We start from the raw sequence: 17,633 nt of genomic DNA on the forward strand, positions 1-17,633 counted from the left end.
TCTAGCCTGGTGCCTTAATCACCAGACCAAACTGCCCAACCACAGATATTTCAGATCTTTAATCTTTTTTTTTCTTCTTCATGGTTAAGTTCAGAGCATTTTATTTAGTTTCTTGCATATGGTGTATGTATTACATATCATTTCATACTATTATCACAGAAATACGTGAAATCAGTGTTGATATAATTTTCTAGCACCTTTTATGAGGCTTCCCAAGATGTTGTTGTAGACTATTTGCAAATAAGTGAAACATTTTCTAAAATTGTTGCATTCTTGGATACTAAAAAGAGCACATGAAGCTGATAGAGCAGGTATTTCCCAACCCATGGGCTATGAGCCACATGCAGCCCTGGACAGCTAGTTAATATGGCCCCACGAAATAAAAAATATTAAAAAATAAAGGAAGCTTGTTATTTATATACATTAACTATATTATATGTTTTATATGTAGCTCAATCTTCAGGGAAGCCAAATGATTGGACAACCATGTTATAAAGCATGTCACTGAAGTTTTGAGTATGTAAATATTAACTACTTCCACTATTGTAATATATAACTCAATATTCTTCAACAAGTAGTAATATGCTTCTTTTTAGGTTAATTGTATCCACCTGTTACAGAAAAGAGTATTGTAGAGTACACTTATTGTGAGACTCAAGTTGATGTTGTTTTCTCCCCATGTTACTTTTTCCAACCTAAAATGGCTTTCATCTTGCATTCCCTTTTCACTTCATTAGTTTTCTGGATACTGCCAAGTGTATGCTTTTTTTTTCTGCCATACCTTCCTGAACTGCATGTACAATGCCAAGTTATAATACTGGAGTTGGTTTTGAGCTTGCTGTATCTGAATCCTTGAGAGATTTGCAAAGCAGATTCTCAGCCCTTGTAAAATGTATTCCTGTCAAAATTGTGGTTGAATTTGCTTTGTCCCTATTCTGCTTCCCAAATCAACTTTATTTCCTCCATTTTATCTTCCTCCCATTTCCTGAGTTTTAGGGATGGCATCATATACAATATCTCACTGAAAAATATTCCCATCTCTTCTCAAAATTTGTGTACCTACATTTTTTAGAATGTCTTGTCTTTTGTGTTCTGCAATCTAGTTATTTAGCTTACAATTTTAATCTTTCCTGCCTTGCACCCAATTTCCTTTTATAGGACTAACTCAAATGAAATGCCAATTTTATTTGCCATGAAATGCCAATGTATCAATGGAGTCAGCAATAACAACAACACAGATTTCATATATAATGTGAGCTTTGGAATCAGTTATAATATCTGCCACTAACATTACATCTGTTTCAAAATTAGTAAGGTGAGGGGCAGAAATATCAACTAGTTCAGATTTCAGTTGGTTCAAATTCTTTGGACTTTTGGAAATGCCATCAACTTTGAACATCTTCATTTCAAAATCTGTATTGCATAGATTTCCAATCAATAATTAAACACAAAATTAAGCATGGCTATAAAATATCTTGTGATTCTTTAAAGCTTCCAGAATATAAATTTGTAATTCCTTGAGATGCCAAGGTAAGCATATTCTTCTTTTGCAATTAGGTACATTCCATAAACCATAAAGACAGGTTTTCAAGCCTTGTTTTAAATCAAAGCCACATTTGTTCACTCATTTGCCAATAATATAGGATATAATCTCATTGCATTAGAATAGAGGTGTCAAACTCAAGGTCTATGGGCCAGATGTGGACCACGGGGTGCTTAAATATAGCCTGTGGGGCCAGCCTGAAGATAGCAAAGGACTGGCCCATGGTGCCTCTGATAGCCAAAATGGGGCATGGGGGTGCATGTACCCCCCATGCCCCATTTTGGCCAGCAAGGTGGTGCAGGAGGCATCTGTCCCGTCTCCCCCCTGGCCAGCCCACAGAGAACTATAATGCTGATCTGGCCCTCAAAGAAATCCAGTTTGACACCCCTGCATTAGACATTCCTGCAGAGTTGTAACACAATTTTTTAGCTATCAATTTTTGGGTTAATATAACAGACTAAATCTTCAGAACATTATTTATTTGTTTATACTGTATACTTGTTTATACTATGCACATACTTCCTGTTGTTTTTCTTTTGTTCTTGTTTGCAGAGCTGAACACTTATCTTCTGGAGAGATAATGCTGTGATGGGGTTGGCATATTTAATGGCCTCAGGGTGAGGCAAGCATTCTGAAGCCATGTCTGTGGGTGGATATTATATGGTTACATTATTGTCAAAGGATGTATTAAACCAGGTTTTATGCATGAGCCCTGCCTGTCCCCAGATACACTTTTTATTCCATTTGGAAGTACTGACTTGGATTTCGTCACTTCTCCCCTTCCCCCACATTTTCAGTAGAGGAGAAATTGTAATTTTAGCCTGTAGCAACAATAATATGATTTTTAAGACATTAAAAGTAGTTATAGGATGTCAAGTTAGAACAGGTTTCATAAAGGGCAGTGAGGATGACAAGAGATTAAAATATATGGCCTACAAAGACAACGTAAAGAAGCTTTGTCCATTGCACAGTTTTCACTCCTAATAGTGTCTAAGTATTGCACTCAACCATTGTGAAAAAATAAGAGTAATGAGGCCATGTTTTATGCATCTTCAGAGATAGTTGGTAATGCCAGGAAGATACAATAAGTCACTGGTGGAGAAATGACCTGAAAATGTTTAGCCTTGAGAAGAGAAGATTAAAGGGGGATACAATACCACTTTTCAAGCATCTGAAAGGAAATCATAGAAAAGAAGGTTTAGGCTTTTTTTCTATCATTTCAGAGGTAGGGCTTTAAATTTCAGAAAAGAAAATTCTAACTGAATATAAGAAAAAACTTCACAGCAGAATATCAATTCAACAAGAAAACCTAGAAAGCTGGTGGGTTCCCTTCATTGGCAGTGTTCATCTTTCAGCAATGCTTTAAATTGAAATTTTGTACTGAGAAGAGATTGGACTAAATGGCCTAAATGATTATATAGTTCTTCTTATCAAGAGTATCTCTTTAGGCAGGCTACTTTCAGAGGATAAAGGGGAACAAGTGACTCTGAATATGAAGAACCATTCCAACTGAGAGGAGATAGTCAAGTCTTAATGAGCTTAGATGCCAGAGAGAGGTCAGAACAATAGCATTTATACTATAGAGTTCCTAACACAGGAAGTAAAACATTCTACTGGCTATATTTGCCCTTGTTTCGATATTGGAAGTATATAAAAGATAAGGAACCTACTTTAACATTTTTAAAAATCTAATAATTGGGTTTCTTACCAAGTAAATTAATTGGTTACTTGGTAAGAAGCCCAATTATTAGATTTTTTAAAATGGTACATAACTGTCAAAGTTCTCCACTATTTCTTTCACATATTTCACTTTTAAATTCTAGTTTCAAAAATGGATTAAAATTCAATTTACACTTTAAAGCTGTAAGTTCGTGTGGCTTTTGAAAACTGTGAGAACCACCTACATTCTTTTTATGCTCTTTTGTTTAATTTACACATTAATTATATATTATTTTACCACTTAATAATAAATGTCACAATCTCAATAATTTCCAAAGAAATTATGACATATGTTAATATAAGAAAAGTTAACTTGCTTCATTGTTATGCTTGCTGGATCACTTTTTCAGAGTCTAGATTTTCTCCTTGCTTTTAAACAATTGAAGCAGAGATTAGTAAAAATTCTTCTTTCTTTGTGCGTCTTCTGACTTTTAAGGGTAGGGTTATCTGTCTTTAAGAATACACATGCCCAGAGAGTAATGTTATATATATATATATAGTCTATGTGTATGTGTGTGTGTGTGTGTGTGTGTGTATATATATATATATATATATATATATATATATATATATATATATATATATGGTCTTCTCCCATGTAAAATTGGAAGTGTCTTGGCGACGTTTCGACGAAGTCTCATTCGTCATCTTCAGGCTGGTGTTCTCGGCTTCGTGTTTCCAGGAGCAATGTGAGATCGCAGCTGTCTCTTCCTTTTAACTGCTAGTGGGGGTGTGAGCTGATTGGGTGGGAACTTGGCTGTGTTCTGATTGGGTGGAGGTGTGTTTTGATTGGTTAGGGGCTTGGCTGTGCTCTACAGAAAATCCAATGGCTCCCTAGGACACACTATCTACCAGAAGAAAACACACACAAACCGCTATCTGCACGCACTCTCACACCACCACCCTGCCCAGATCAACTCTGTAGCCAAGACACTCATTTCCAGAACAAAACGCTTAGCTGACGAACAACACCTAAAAACCGAACTACACACTCTCACTAACGTACTAACATCCAATGGATTCCAAAGAAATAAGATCACCAACCTAATCCAAAAAGAAACCCCCACTAAAATCCAAGACAGAGAACAAGAAAACGGCAAAGTCCTCCTCCCATACATAAAAGGCACCACAGACAGAATAAGCAAAATCCTCCACAAACATAACATCAAGACAGCATTTTGCACAAACCGAAAAATATCCACCATCCTAAGGAACCCCAAAGACAAAATTGAGTTAGAAAATCAAGGAGTATATGAAATCCCATGCACCGCCTGCCCCACCACATACATCGGACAAACCAACAGACGAATAAGTGCACGCATAGAAGAACACAAGAACTCAGTCAGAAAAGAGGAACCAACTTCTTCCCTGGTCCAACACCTTAAAGCCACAGGACATGATATTGACTTTAAAAAGACCAGAACTATCGCCAAAACTGAACACTTTAACAACAGAATAATCAGAGAAGCCATCGAGATAGAAAAACACCCACACAGCATGAACAAACGAGACGATACCTCCCGCCTACCAGCCATTTGGAAACCCGCCCTTATTGACAAACGAGTCCCTAACACGACGAATGACACCAGATCCACACTCACAAGAGCCACGTCATCACCACACATCCACGCAGAAAGCAGACTCAAACCCACACTGATAATGAGCCATGACCAAGGACCAGAAGCCAGACCGCAGCTGCATCATTAGCCACTTTAAACCCCTCCAATCCATACATGAAGCAGACTGACACCCACCATGAAGAGCTCGCACGGCCACAAACACGAAGCCAAACAACAACAACGCAGCTCACCAGCTCAAATCCCCCTGCAACTCAGACTAAGCTGAGCACAACCAAGCCCCCACCTAAACAGAACACACCCCCAGCCAATCAGAGCACAGCCAAGCCCTTAACCAATCAAAACACACCTCCACCCAATCAGAACACAGCCAAGTTCCCACCCAATCAGCTCACACCCCCACTAGCAGTTAAAAGGAAGAGACAGCTAAATCACAACCGACGAAGCCTTATAAGGCAGAAATAGCTATCTGAGTCTCCCAGAGAGCAACACAGAGTTGCAGTTTGTCAACAGAAAAAAAGCCCTGAAGCTTGTGAATGAGATTTCACACAACCAGAGCTGCAAAACAACTTTGAAAATATGGATTTTTTTAAAATCACCCAGTGGAATTGAATGAAATTAACATACTGAAAATCTCCTAATTGTGGAATAAACAATTAGACTTTTTTATATTGTCTAGAGTAGGGGTGTCAAACTCATGGCACGTGGGCTGGATGCCTCACACACTGGCCACTCCCAACCCTGGTATAGGGAAAAGTTGTGATACATCACGTGACGATGTGACAACACGAATTTGACTCTCTTGGTCTAGACCAGGGGTCTTCAAACTTGGCAACTTTAAGACTTGTGTACTTCAACTCCCGGAATTCTCCAGTCAGCTGGCTGGAAAATTCTGGGAGTTGAAGTCTACAAGTCTTAAAGCTGCCAAGTTTGAAGATCTCTGGTCTAGACAATGTTATTGTCTTAACTTCTATAGCAAGAGTGTCAATGTTAGGTATATTTAACCATGTTGAAAACACTTAATATTATTTTGGACAACTTTGAGAAAGAAATATCCCTCACACACAAGTGAATTAATAGGTATTTGTTTGCAGCAATTAAATTTTAATTGGGTACAGAAAGGGCATTTTCCAAGCACCACCTATTAATTGAGACTTTTTCCAGTATACAGTAAGTTAATTTCTTCTGTTACATATGCCCAATGACGCCCTTGATGTGATGTTTTGCTGCCTGGACTATTGGGGTGAATCTTTGCCCCCCACAGAGAGGGTTTATAATCTGGGTGTCCTCCTGGATGCATGGCTGTCTTTAGAAGAGCATATGATGGCCGTGGCCAGGGGGGCTTTTTATTAGGTTTGCCTAATTCGCCAGTTGCCGCCCTTTCTGGACCGGGATGCCTTGTGCACGGTCACTCATGCCCTGGTCACCTCCCGGCTGGACTACTGTAATGCTCTCTACATGGGGCTCCCCTTGAAGAGTACTCAGAGGCTCCAACTGGTCCAGAATGCGGCTGTGCGGGTTGTTATGGGCGCGACTTGTTGTGCCCATGTGACACCTCTCCTGCGCAAGCTGCACTGCCTCCCAGTGGTCTTCTGGGTGCGATTCACGGTGTTGGTCCATGGCTTAGGACCCAGGTACCTTCTGCCACCAGTAGCCTCCCACCAGCCAGTCCGCTCCCACAGAGAGGGGCTCCTCAGGGTGCCATCGGCCAAGGTATGTCAGCTGGCGACACCCAGGGGGAGGGCCTTCTCTGTGGGAGCTCCTGCCCTGTGGAATGAACTGCCCCCGGAATTGCGCAAGATCTCCGACCTCCGTGTATTTCGCTGTGCCCTCAAGACCCTGCTGTTTCGCCAGGCCAGGCTATCAATGTAAAGGATTTTTAATTGGGTGTTTTAAATTTTTGGGTTTTAATTTGGCTGAAATTATTTAATAATTTTAATTATTTTTTAATTTGATGTCTGTATATTTTTGTGTTTTTAATAGGCTGTACACCGCCCTGAGTCCTTCGGGAGAAGGGTGGTATAGAAATAAATTTATTATTATTATTATTATTATTATTATTATTATTATTATTATTATTATTATTATTAATTATATATTGTTTTGTTTCATCATTTCCAGGACATGTTGGTTTTTATATCTTAAATTAATGGAAAACATGAAAGAATACATTTGAATTCCAAAAATTGATTTTGCTCAATATAGTTTAAAATAGTACCTAATGCAGCTGATTGTTTATCAATCAAAATTTGTCTAATAAACATACTGTATGCATACAAATGTACAGAGGTGACTTATTACCTGACATATTTCAAGTAATACAACTGGGGTTCTAAGGTAGTATAGCAAATCATCTATAACAAAGATGGTTTTTCTTCGAAAGAATTGACAAAAGTCATCCCTGAGGATATATAATATTTGAAATGTGTTGAGCAATAAATGATCTGTCTTCATCTTTGAAATCTCCTTCCCTTTCATTCATGTACTAGTGCTTTTCCTCCACACAAATACTTTGTTATACCCTTTTTGGTGAACTGAAAGAACATATAAACTTCTTATATGTGAACAAGGATAGATAAGGTAGACTAGAAAAGCTTTGTATGAATTCCAGAATCTTGGCAGTGATGTGGCATTTTTATATGGCACCATCTCTCAAAATCTCATCAATATGTTTTGAAGGCAGATATGAGACATTAATTATCAATTGCAAACCATTTTATTCTCCACGAGAGTTCTCCTCATTTCTCCTAATTGCTGTGTATGTTTCTCCACAAACTTGTGTAAACCATGCATTATGAACTCTAGCTGACCAGATTACTTGGGCTGAAGTTAAATACCCAGATTCATTTCCCATTGTTTTAGGAGATTTTAACAAAGCTAACTTAAGGAAAGAGCTACCAAAATATTTTCAGCATGTCAATTGTCTCACGAAAGGCAAGAATACTTTAGACCATTGCTACACAACATTAAAGGATGCTTATCAGTCTTTACTATGAGCAGCTGTGGGATACACTGATCATTGCATGATTCACCTTGTACCTGTTTACAGACAAAGACTTAAAACCACAAAACCAACAATTAAATCAATTATCCTTGATATATGAATAAAATACAAAAAAGTCATTCCTAAGCTTTCATTTTAGGTTGTTCAATTCTAACATAATTTGAATTTTGTTAACCTCATCCTGGATTCTCTTTCTATGTCACTAAAGGACAGAAGTATTAGGAGTGCTGTTTGTCTTCAAGAAAAGACTATTCACTTTTGCAATAATCTTGAGAGGTGAAGACTTTTTCTCAAATGTTTTTTGGAAAATGTGAAAAGTTATCTCCCAAATGAAGATGTTAATATTTGCATTAATTAGTGGAAAGCACTGAAAAATAAATAATAAACTTTGATATAATAAATCATAAGATTTGCATTCATCAGATTTCAGTCCATTGACTTTTAGATGATCATTTAGAAACTTCTCTTTGGTCAGGGCTTGAGGAGAGACTTGACATTCCTATTATAAATAAGATGAAGGAAAATGAACACATTACTTGCTCCTGACATCTTGGTTCCTCTATTCCCTTTCCTCCATCTCCGTATGAAATCTATTTATTATGTGTGCTTAAATGGAAGATTTTTTTTTTTTGCTTCTATTTTATGACACATCAGTGCAACCCTTAAAATAATGATGAAGGTTGTGAGAATTACTTGAAACTCTGGCTTTATATTTTTTTAATTTTTCAGAATGACTATAGTTTCTTCTTTGAAGTCTACTTTTGCATATGGACATTTATATATGAAAATTACAACCACTCAGTTATTTACCTCTGTAGAAATCCAAGGACATTTTTGGAAATCACAAAACATTTATGCATAATATAAGCATTCTTGAATGTAGTCATTCTAGAGATGGATGGTTTTATTTGCAACTTGGCCATTTCCTTCCATTCCTTTCTGTCTGTCATACCTTTGGCCAAAGACAAACCACCAGCAATGTAGAAGAAATCATAATTTGGCTTAACATAAGTAAATGGATGCACTTTTAAAAAAATATCTTAGATACTTTCCTTTTTGTAAATAATTTGAGCTATGGTGTGGATGTGTATCAATTAATATGGCTTTAGGTGTGATGACAGACTGGGTGCAATATGTCACCCCATTCCTGGATGGGGTGCCTGGATAAGGAGAGATCCCTTCTTTACTCACTACTCCCTATGTATCCCTTCTAAAGCTGTGTGCACAGTGGAAGAGGATGACTGTGTCATATAAAAGGAGTGTACTATCATCAGTAAAGAGTATATAACTATGCTCTTCTGCTAGCTCAAAGTCCTCCAAACAAGCTCAAAGTCAATATGGTTTTATTTGAACAACCATAATAAGAGGGATTTATAAATATGGATGCTGCCTCACTAGAAATATTCATATCCAAAAATATTTGTGCTACATATTGAAACATGAAGCTTTCAGAAAATAGTCTGATGCTTTGGGCAGAAAATTATGTAGACCATAAAGTAAATAACAGTTCAAAAATTTATATTAACTTGATTAAGATAAAACTGAAGAAGACACCACACAGGTCCATGTGGATAACTCAGATGAGTGTTGTCATGCTTCTCATTTGCAAATGCTAACAGACCACAAGGCTTCCAGGGTTAGTTTTGAATCTCAACAGACAAGTTTTTGAAAACATTGTCTGCAATTGTAAATGCTAATATATTTTGGAATCATCTGCAGTGAGTAGTTTACCAATAAATGGCTTCATAAAAATCACAAGCACCACTACAGGTAGCTTGTCCAATGATAAATGGGTAAATATAAATACAGACAATCAATAATTAACTTTGATAACTATGTAAGTTAAAGCTACTAACAAAACCAACATGTTTTACATTTAATATTGCAACTCAGCACATCCAAGTTACTAAAACTAAGTGTTCAGAGATTGGAAACCAACGAAATGGAATTAACCCTAAAAGAAAAGGCAGATACTGATAGAAAGGGCAAGAGGGAAATGAGCAATCATCTTGCAGTAGCTATAGTCCAGTTGAGCACCAGCCCAGCTCCTTGGTTATCCTACTGCAATCCAGACTGTATTTACTGAAGTTTGCTTAAGAAATAGCCAAGAGCTGTTTAGGCTGTGGTGCAGAATTATCCCTTCCTTCCTTCCTTCCTTCCCTCCCTCCTTTCTAGAAGACTGTTTTGGTGACATTGTTTTACTCCTATTGAATGGGGTGCTGAATTGTTGCATGTGTTACAAAGCAGCAGAGGGGAATCTACAGCTTCCTATTTCTCATTTTATAAATGAAAGGATGGCAGGCAAAAGAAAATCTAATATTCATTCCTTTTGGAATAGAGTATGATCTTAATTACACAGATGCAAACGAAATCCCAGTCCGTTCTGCTATGAACAAATTAAAACATCTTGATCATGCTTTTCATTTATCCCTGATGAGCTTATGAACTGATGATATATGGAAAGTTCCATGCAGTGAAGAGTATCTGGGAAATGATACTTTGGATTAAAAAACAACATAACAAGAGAATGATGTTTATTAGTTGTGGGTGGAAGAATTTATCTCTGTATATAATTCAATTTCAAACCACAATCAGCTTTCAAAGCAAAGGTCATTCTAATAATTGTTTTGATATGTTGGAATTATTTGGAATATATACATACACACACACAAGCATTTTTAATTCTGGTCCTCTCCAGATATTCTAAGATTCCTAAGCCATGCTACATGGGAATTCTGCAAAATTGTAGCCCAACACATCTAGAGAATTTTAAATTCGAGAAGGTTGTTGTAGAGCGTTTCCTAATGGATCATCCATATTCATTACATCCTGTTTTTCTTTGAAGGGGAAGTTGGATACAGAAAAAGTTATATTATACTACAAAGTAAAATATTACTCTTTGCAGGTGTTTTATCAGTATGTATATCTGTTTGTTTGCGTGCTTGGAAAATATTTGTGCACTTGGGAAAAACAGGTAGGTTCAAAGTTCAGCTGTCAAGCAGTTTCATTATTATAATAAAATAACAGATTTGGAAGGGACCTTGGAGGTCTTCTAGTCCAAACTCCTGCTTAGGCAGGATACCCTACACCATTTCAGACAAATCGTTATCCAATCTTCTTAAACACTTCCAGTGTTAGAGCATTCACAACTTCTGGAAGCAAGTTGTTCCACTGATTAATTGTTCTAACTCTCAGGAAAGTTCTCCTTAGTTGCTTCTCTCCTTGATTAGTTTCCACCATTGCTTCTTGTCCTACCCTCAGGTGCTTTGGAGAATAGCTTGACTCCCTCTTTTTTGTGGCAGCCCCTGATTATTACATTTATGTAATGAGAAATATAGACATAGCCGCAACATACTAATGAAAATAGAATTTTGAAGACCTATAGATACAGAAGATACTGTGTTTGAAAAAGAATCAGCACTTCCAAAGTGATTTGTATACTATTATATGACTCTAAATTCATAAATGTCTCTGCAACTAATTTTCAATATTTGTATTAAGATAGAGCAACATTTTTAAGCTATTCTCCAAACATTTACATAATTTAGTTCTACTGAAAAAATAAGCAGATGAAACTGAAAATAAGCATTTAAACTGATGCAGACCATTGCTATATCTATGCCAAACTAATTATTCCCTGTGATTTTCCTTTTTTCCAGACCTGCTGCTTGTAATATTTTAACTATTATTTTAAAAGGAAAATATTTTTTTATGTGAGGGTTTATTATTTTGGGAACATTTCCTTCTTGGCTGCAAAAAGGATGTCAACAGTTCCATCTGGGATGTTAGCCTTTTATTTCTTTTGCTTTATTTGAACTAGAATGCATATCAGAAGGGAAAATATAGAGCCACCAATGGCATTATGCTAGACCATTGTTTTCAATCTCTGGAACTTTAAGATGCTTAAAGTTCTAACTTTGGGAACTTAAAAATCCCAGAATTCCACAGCCAACATGCTGATTGGGGAATTCTGGGAATTGAAATCCATGCACCTTAAATTCCCAAAGTTGTGATAGATTGTTCTAGATCCTTTTCTTAAATGAAGCAGGATGACAGGAAAGCAAATATCACATTTACTTAAAAACAAGGCATTTGTTTACAGGCAAGGTGTTGGGACATGGCCAATCCCCAACATCTTTCCTTTGCATCCTTGCCAAAATGTGTTTCAAGACAGATTCTGATGGGAATAGACGTCAGAATCATCCCTAGCAATTATATTTACTGGCATCTTCTCGCTATGTGCCTCCTCTGAATCTTTTGATGCACATTCTTTTTTCAATCTACTTAAAACATTCTTCCTCTGTGAAAATAGGTGCCATTTTCAAAGTGAAAACTACTATTTGGAAATAGGTTTTTCATTTGACTTTGCTTTTTGAATTTCTTTTTAAGCCATACATGGCTTGTAGATATGAAAGTCTGTACTTGACATTGCATTGTCTGAAGACAGGCTCATTGCAGTTCCTGCAGGATTATGAGAATGATGAGAGAGAACAGCAGGGCTGCTGCCCTAAGAGACCATTAGTTCTTTGAGAAATACAGGAGGGTTTCTTTCTTTCTTTCTTTACTTCTTTCTTTTTTAAATTAAGCCACTTTTTAAATGAAGTAAACAGCAGGAGGGAGGGAGGGAGGGAGGGAGGAAGGAAGGAAGGAAGGAAGGAAGGAAGGAAGGAAGGAAGGAAGGAAGGAAGGAAGGAAGGAAAGGAAAGGAATTTTTTCCCAACTAAACCTTCTACAGCTCCCATGTCACCCTATCCCAATCCTGTCTTGGACCCTCTCTTCTCTTCTCTTTCCTCCCCACCCCTTCTCTTTTGATATTTTCCTTCTCTTTTCTGATTGATAATAAATGTACAATTTGAGGAGAACTGCCATATTTTTATTTTGGACAATAAACTTTTATTATAAATTACAACCTATATTTTGATCTTCAATATACTTTTTTTTGCCTGCACCGTTTTTCACTTCATTAGCAAGAAATTCCACAAATCTGTTTAATAACTTTGAAATTATGTCCTATTTAATTTAATTTAATATTATCCATGGGAGACATGCTGTTATTTTGATAGTGTTTTGAAATATCTCTTCTGAAGTTTGATGAAGGCAATAATATATAGGCCTGGGGGCATCATTAACAGCTTTTAAAGAGGAAGAATAGAAAGATAAAATTGAACATGCTTGAAGATAAGAGATCATCTCAATTGAAAGATGCAATATGTTGCAACTGTCTCAGGAAAAAAAAAAACAAATATGAAGTAATATGTTCAAGAAATGTAGATGTAGAAGCCAGTTTGATCTAGTGGTAAGGCACCAGGCTAGAAACTGGGAGATTGTGAGTTCTAGTCCCACTTTAGGCATGAAAGCTGACTGGATGACTTTGGGCCAGTCACTCTTTCTCAGCCCAACCCACCTCACAGAATGGTTGTTGTGAGGAAAATAGGACAAAGTTAGGTATGTTCACCACTTTGAGTTATTTATAAAAATAATGAAAACAAGATAAAATTTAACTAAATGCTTATAATATCAGCCAAATATTGATGGGCATACAAATTTTAAGCTTCTCTGGTGGTTAAATTTTGATGCATTGTTTAAAAATAATGTATCAAAATACATCACTCTGATATAACAGCTGGTAGGATGACAATGGTTTGGTCTTTTGGGCTTTTGAGGGCTGCTCTGTCTTCTGCTTTTGAGTTGGTTCTGTTTCTGTTCTGTTTCAGACAAACCATCATCATCCTATCTATAGACAAAGGCCAAACCATGGTTATGATGGACAGATCACCATATATATAAAAAGCCAAAGAATTATTGGAAGATAAAGAAACCTACATCCCAGTTAAAATGAATCCAATAAAGAAACTAGACCATTGGATCAAGAGATCCCTTAGTGACCTTACCAAGAAAAACAAAATCACAAAAGAAGAATAGTGGTAGATGAAAAGCAGTGGACCCATTCTCCCACACTTCTATGAATGCCCCAAAGTCCCTTTGGCCTGACATATTTTCTGTGCAATTCTATCATTAACCCAATCTACAGCACAGCTAAATAAGATTGGACATCTTACAGAGGGAAGCAATATTCTTCCAACTCCTTGCTCTGCCGCAAAAGAATCAGAGAATGATAACAGAAGATAAGATCATCATTTCATTTGATGTCACAGCACTCGTTACATCTATAGATCCAGAATTAGTGAAAGAATCCATGCAGCACTTCTACACAACACATAGTATTAAACAAATACTAAAAATGAAATACCCAGAATCATGGACCTCATTAACTTTTGCCGTACTGCCTACTTTCAGTTTGACAAATATATACCAACAAATCACCACTTTCAGGATACATAGCAGACTCTGTAATGCAATGTCTAGAAAGTATAGTACTCCCATAGATACAAATCTAATATGGATCCAGTATGCAAATGACACCTTTGTCATAATGAAAATGGAATAACTAGAATAGACATATGAAACAATCAACAATAATCAGTGATTAAAACCAGGATTAATTCCAGACCAGCAATCAAACAGTAAACAATAGGAAATACTAAAAACATTTTCACCAACATTGACAGGGCAAGCCACTTGTATATAAACAGAGAGCAAACCCCACTTCCTTCTATCACCAATGATGTTACCTGGTTGGATAATGAAATGTCTGCAAGACAACAAACTCAGCACTAAGGACCCCACAGATTTTTAAAAAGTACATATTTTTCATAATTAGTTAGATTATCTCTTCATATAAAGTCTAAGAGGATTGTACATTGTAAAAAAATCAGGGGTGAAATCCAGCAGGTTCTGACAAGTTCTGGAGAACCAATAGCAGAAATTTTGAGCAATTTGGAGAACCGGTAGTAGAAATTTTGAGTAGTTCCAAGAACTGGCAAATACCACCTTTGGCTGGCCCCAGAGTGGGGTGGGAATGGAGATTTTGTAATATTCTTCCCCCAGGAGTGGGGTAGGAATGGGGATTTTGCAGTATCCTTCCCCTGCCATGCCCACCAAGCCATGCCCACCAAGCCACACCATGCCCACCAAGCCACGCCCACAGAACCAGTAGTAAAAAAATTTGGATTTCACCATTGAAAAAAATCCATCATATTTGATAATAATATCATTAACAACTAATGCTTCCTATACAATAAAATGGAAAAGCCTTTATTGAAATATTAGAGTGCTCAACAAGGCTCTCTGTGAAGTGAAACCAGACAGAAATTTGCACTTCCTTTGCACCATCCATATTTTCTAAATAGCACTTTAATGCAAGATAGTGCAATTTGATGGCTTCATAGATGTGACAAACAGGTTTGCTGAATAGTGGCATAGGAGAAGATGCAGCAACATGCTGGAGCTGAACTATACCCTCCTATTGGAATGAGAAGAAAATGTGTCCTTGTATATGAGTGATGGGGAAGGTATGCTTGCATCAGCTCCTATAGATGATGACCTCAGCTAAGCAGAGCATAAGACTGAGCAATAAAGCATAAAGATATATACTCAGAGTGACACCAAGGAAGCAAATACTCTGCATTGTTAGTACCCACTATTTTTGGGGTATTTCTTTTAGTTTCAACTTTATAAGTTATTACTTTTTAAAAAGCTAAGAACATTAGCAAATGTGTTTAATGTGCATATTGTTTTAGAGCTAAGATTATCTTGTAATTACTTTAGCATTATAGAAAAGCTCACAGGAGCTCTTTGTTCACACACATTTTAATGCCATGCATTTTATTTGAATGTTTGCCAAATAGCTTGTCACAAAGCTTCCATTTGGTTCTAGAAAATGAGCCGACCTAAAAAGATCACAGAACAACCAGGAATGAACTGATGCAATTGTTACAGTTCACATATCTCTGTCCCTCTTGAATTAAGAAACAGTGCCTGTTTCCTCCATTAATCTGATTGAAAGGAATTCCATAGATGGATACTAGTTGGTCTTATTTGAAAGTTATGGAGGGTAAGAGCTTCAGTAATTTTTAGTATTGGAAACAGTACCTTAGAACAGGAGTCTCCAACCTTGGCAACTTTAAACTTTAAGACTTGTGGACTTCAACTCCCAGAATTCCTCAACCAGCAAAGCAAAGCTGGCTGAGGAATTATGGGAGTTGATGTCCACAAGTCTTAAAGTTGCCAAGGTTGGAGACCAGAGGTGTGTTTCAGCAGGTTCTGACCAGTTCTGGAGAACCGGTAGCGGAAATTTGGAATAGTTCAGAGAACCGGTAGCAAAAATTCTGACTGGCCCCATCCCCATCCATTCTCTGCCTCCCAAGTCCCAGCTGATCAGGAGGAAATGGGGATTTTGCAGTAACCTTCCCTTGGATTGGGGAGAGAATGGAGATTTTACAGTATCCTTCCCCTGCCATGCCCACCAAGCCATGCCCACCAAACCATGCCACGCCCACCAAGCCACACCCACAGAACCAGTAGTAAAAAATTTGAAACCCACCACTATTGAAGACCCCTGCCTTAGAATATCAATTGATATAATTAAAGTCTATAAATATTGTACATTAGTCAAGAGTACAATAAAGAAGTTGGAAAGCGATAAAAATCTATAAGATTTTTAGTAATTTTCTTCGCCCTTATTCTCTTTTTCTCTCTTTTTTGCATTCTTTGTTTTTTATGGTTAATTTCTAATATGTGCTGTTCCAATTGTACAACTTTGGGAATTCCTTTATTTACTTATAGATAATATTTATTTATTTATTTGTCACATTTTTATGCCGCCCAACTCCCGAGGGACTCTGGGTGGCTAACAACAGAGAATAAAACAATGTGAACAATATCCCATACAAAAGTTTAAAAGAAAACATTACAACCCATACACTCCAATTCGTGGCCGGGTCTCACAAGATCACCATAGCGAGATCAATGGCCCCAGGCCTGCTAGAAGAGCCAAGTCTTCACCGCTTTCTGGAAGGGTGGGGGCAGCCCGGACCTCAGGGGGTAATTGGTTCCAGAGAGCCAGGACAGCCACAGAGAAGGCCCTCCCCCACAGGCCCGCCAGCCGACATTGCTTAGCTGATGGGATCCAGAGGCAACCGACTCTGTGGGATCTTACTGGTCGTTGGGAGCTATGCGGTAGAAGGCGGTTTCGAAGGTAGCCCAGTCCTGAGCCATGTAGGGCTTTCAAGGTAATAACCAACACCTTGAATTGCATCCGGAGACTGATAGGGAGCCAGTGCAACTCATGAAGAATTGGTGTAATGTGGGTGTATCTAGGTGCACCTACAATAGCTCGCGTGGCTGCATTCTGGACTAACTGTAGCCTACGAACACTTTTCAAGGGTAGCCCCATGTAGAATGCATTGCAATAATCCAACCGTGAGGTGACAAGGGCATGAATGACTGTGAGGAGAGCCTCCTGATCCAAGTAGGGTCGCAATTGGTGCACCAGACAAACCTGTGCAAGGTTCTGTATATCAGTATATATCTGTAAATAATATAGAATAGTATAGAATATAGAATAATATTTTTTTATTTCTCTTTTTGCTTGCTGATTCTCTCTCTCTTTATTTTAAAAGTGATTAATAAATAAATAAACAAAAAAACCAGTGCAGTTAGTATCCTATTTTTGAATATCCCCTAAGTATCTAGCTGTGGAAACAGATTGATGGACCAGATATGTCTTTGATCCCTTGTAGCAGAATTCTGATGTATATACATTTTTTACATGTATCTCATTGTCTTGTGGTGACCTAACAGCTGGATCATGCTTTGTGACAACTTCCTTAATGACAAGAATTACTGTGACCGGAAGCTTTAGACATATTTTTAAGGTAAATCAACAGTA

The 17,633-nt window shown here is 37.4% G+C and overlaps 1 protein-coding gene across 8 annotated transcripts in view; it reads left to right on the forward strand.

Annotated features, from left to right (window-relative positions):
* Window positions 1–17,633, forward strand: part of MGAT4C (MGAT4 family member C) — a 360,127-nt gene that overhangs the window by 329,546 nt on the left and 12,948 nt on the right. For 4 of the 8 annotated variants that reach the window (XM_087874044.1, XM_087874045.1, XM_087874046.1 and 1 more), the window contains one exon: window positions 17,546–17,619. The exons of 2 other annotated variants lie outside the window; for them this stretch is intronic. In XM_087874044.1, the coding sequence (XP_087730170.1) occupies window positions 17,546–17,619 (74 nt within the window). Of the gene's footprint in view, window positions 1–451; window positions 517–2,095; window positions 2,161–17,545; window positions 17,620–17,633 lie in introns of those variants that run through there. 2 more of the 8 variants (XM_087874049.1, XM_087874047.1) reach the window with 2 other exon arrangements.

The sequence above is a fragment of the Pantherophis guttatus genome, chromosome 7 (assembly GCF_059756535.1).
Source record: "Pantherophis guttatus breed Tessera chromosome 7, ASM5975653v1, whole genome shotgun sequence".
In the NCBI taxonomy this organism is placed as follows: Eukaryota; Metazoa; Chordata; class Lepidosauria; order Squamata; family Colubridae; genus Pantherophis; species Pantherophis guttatus.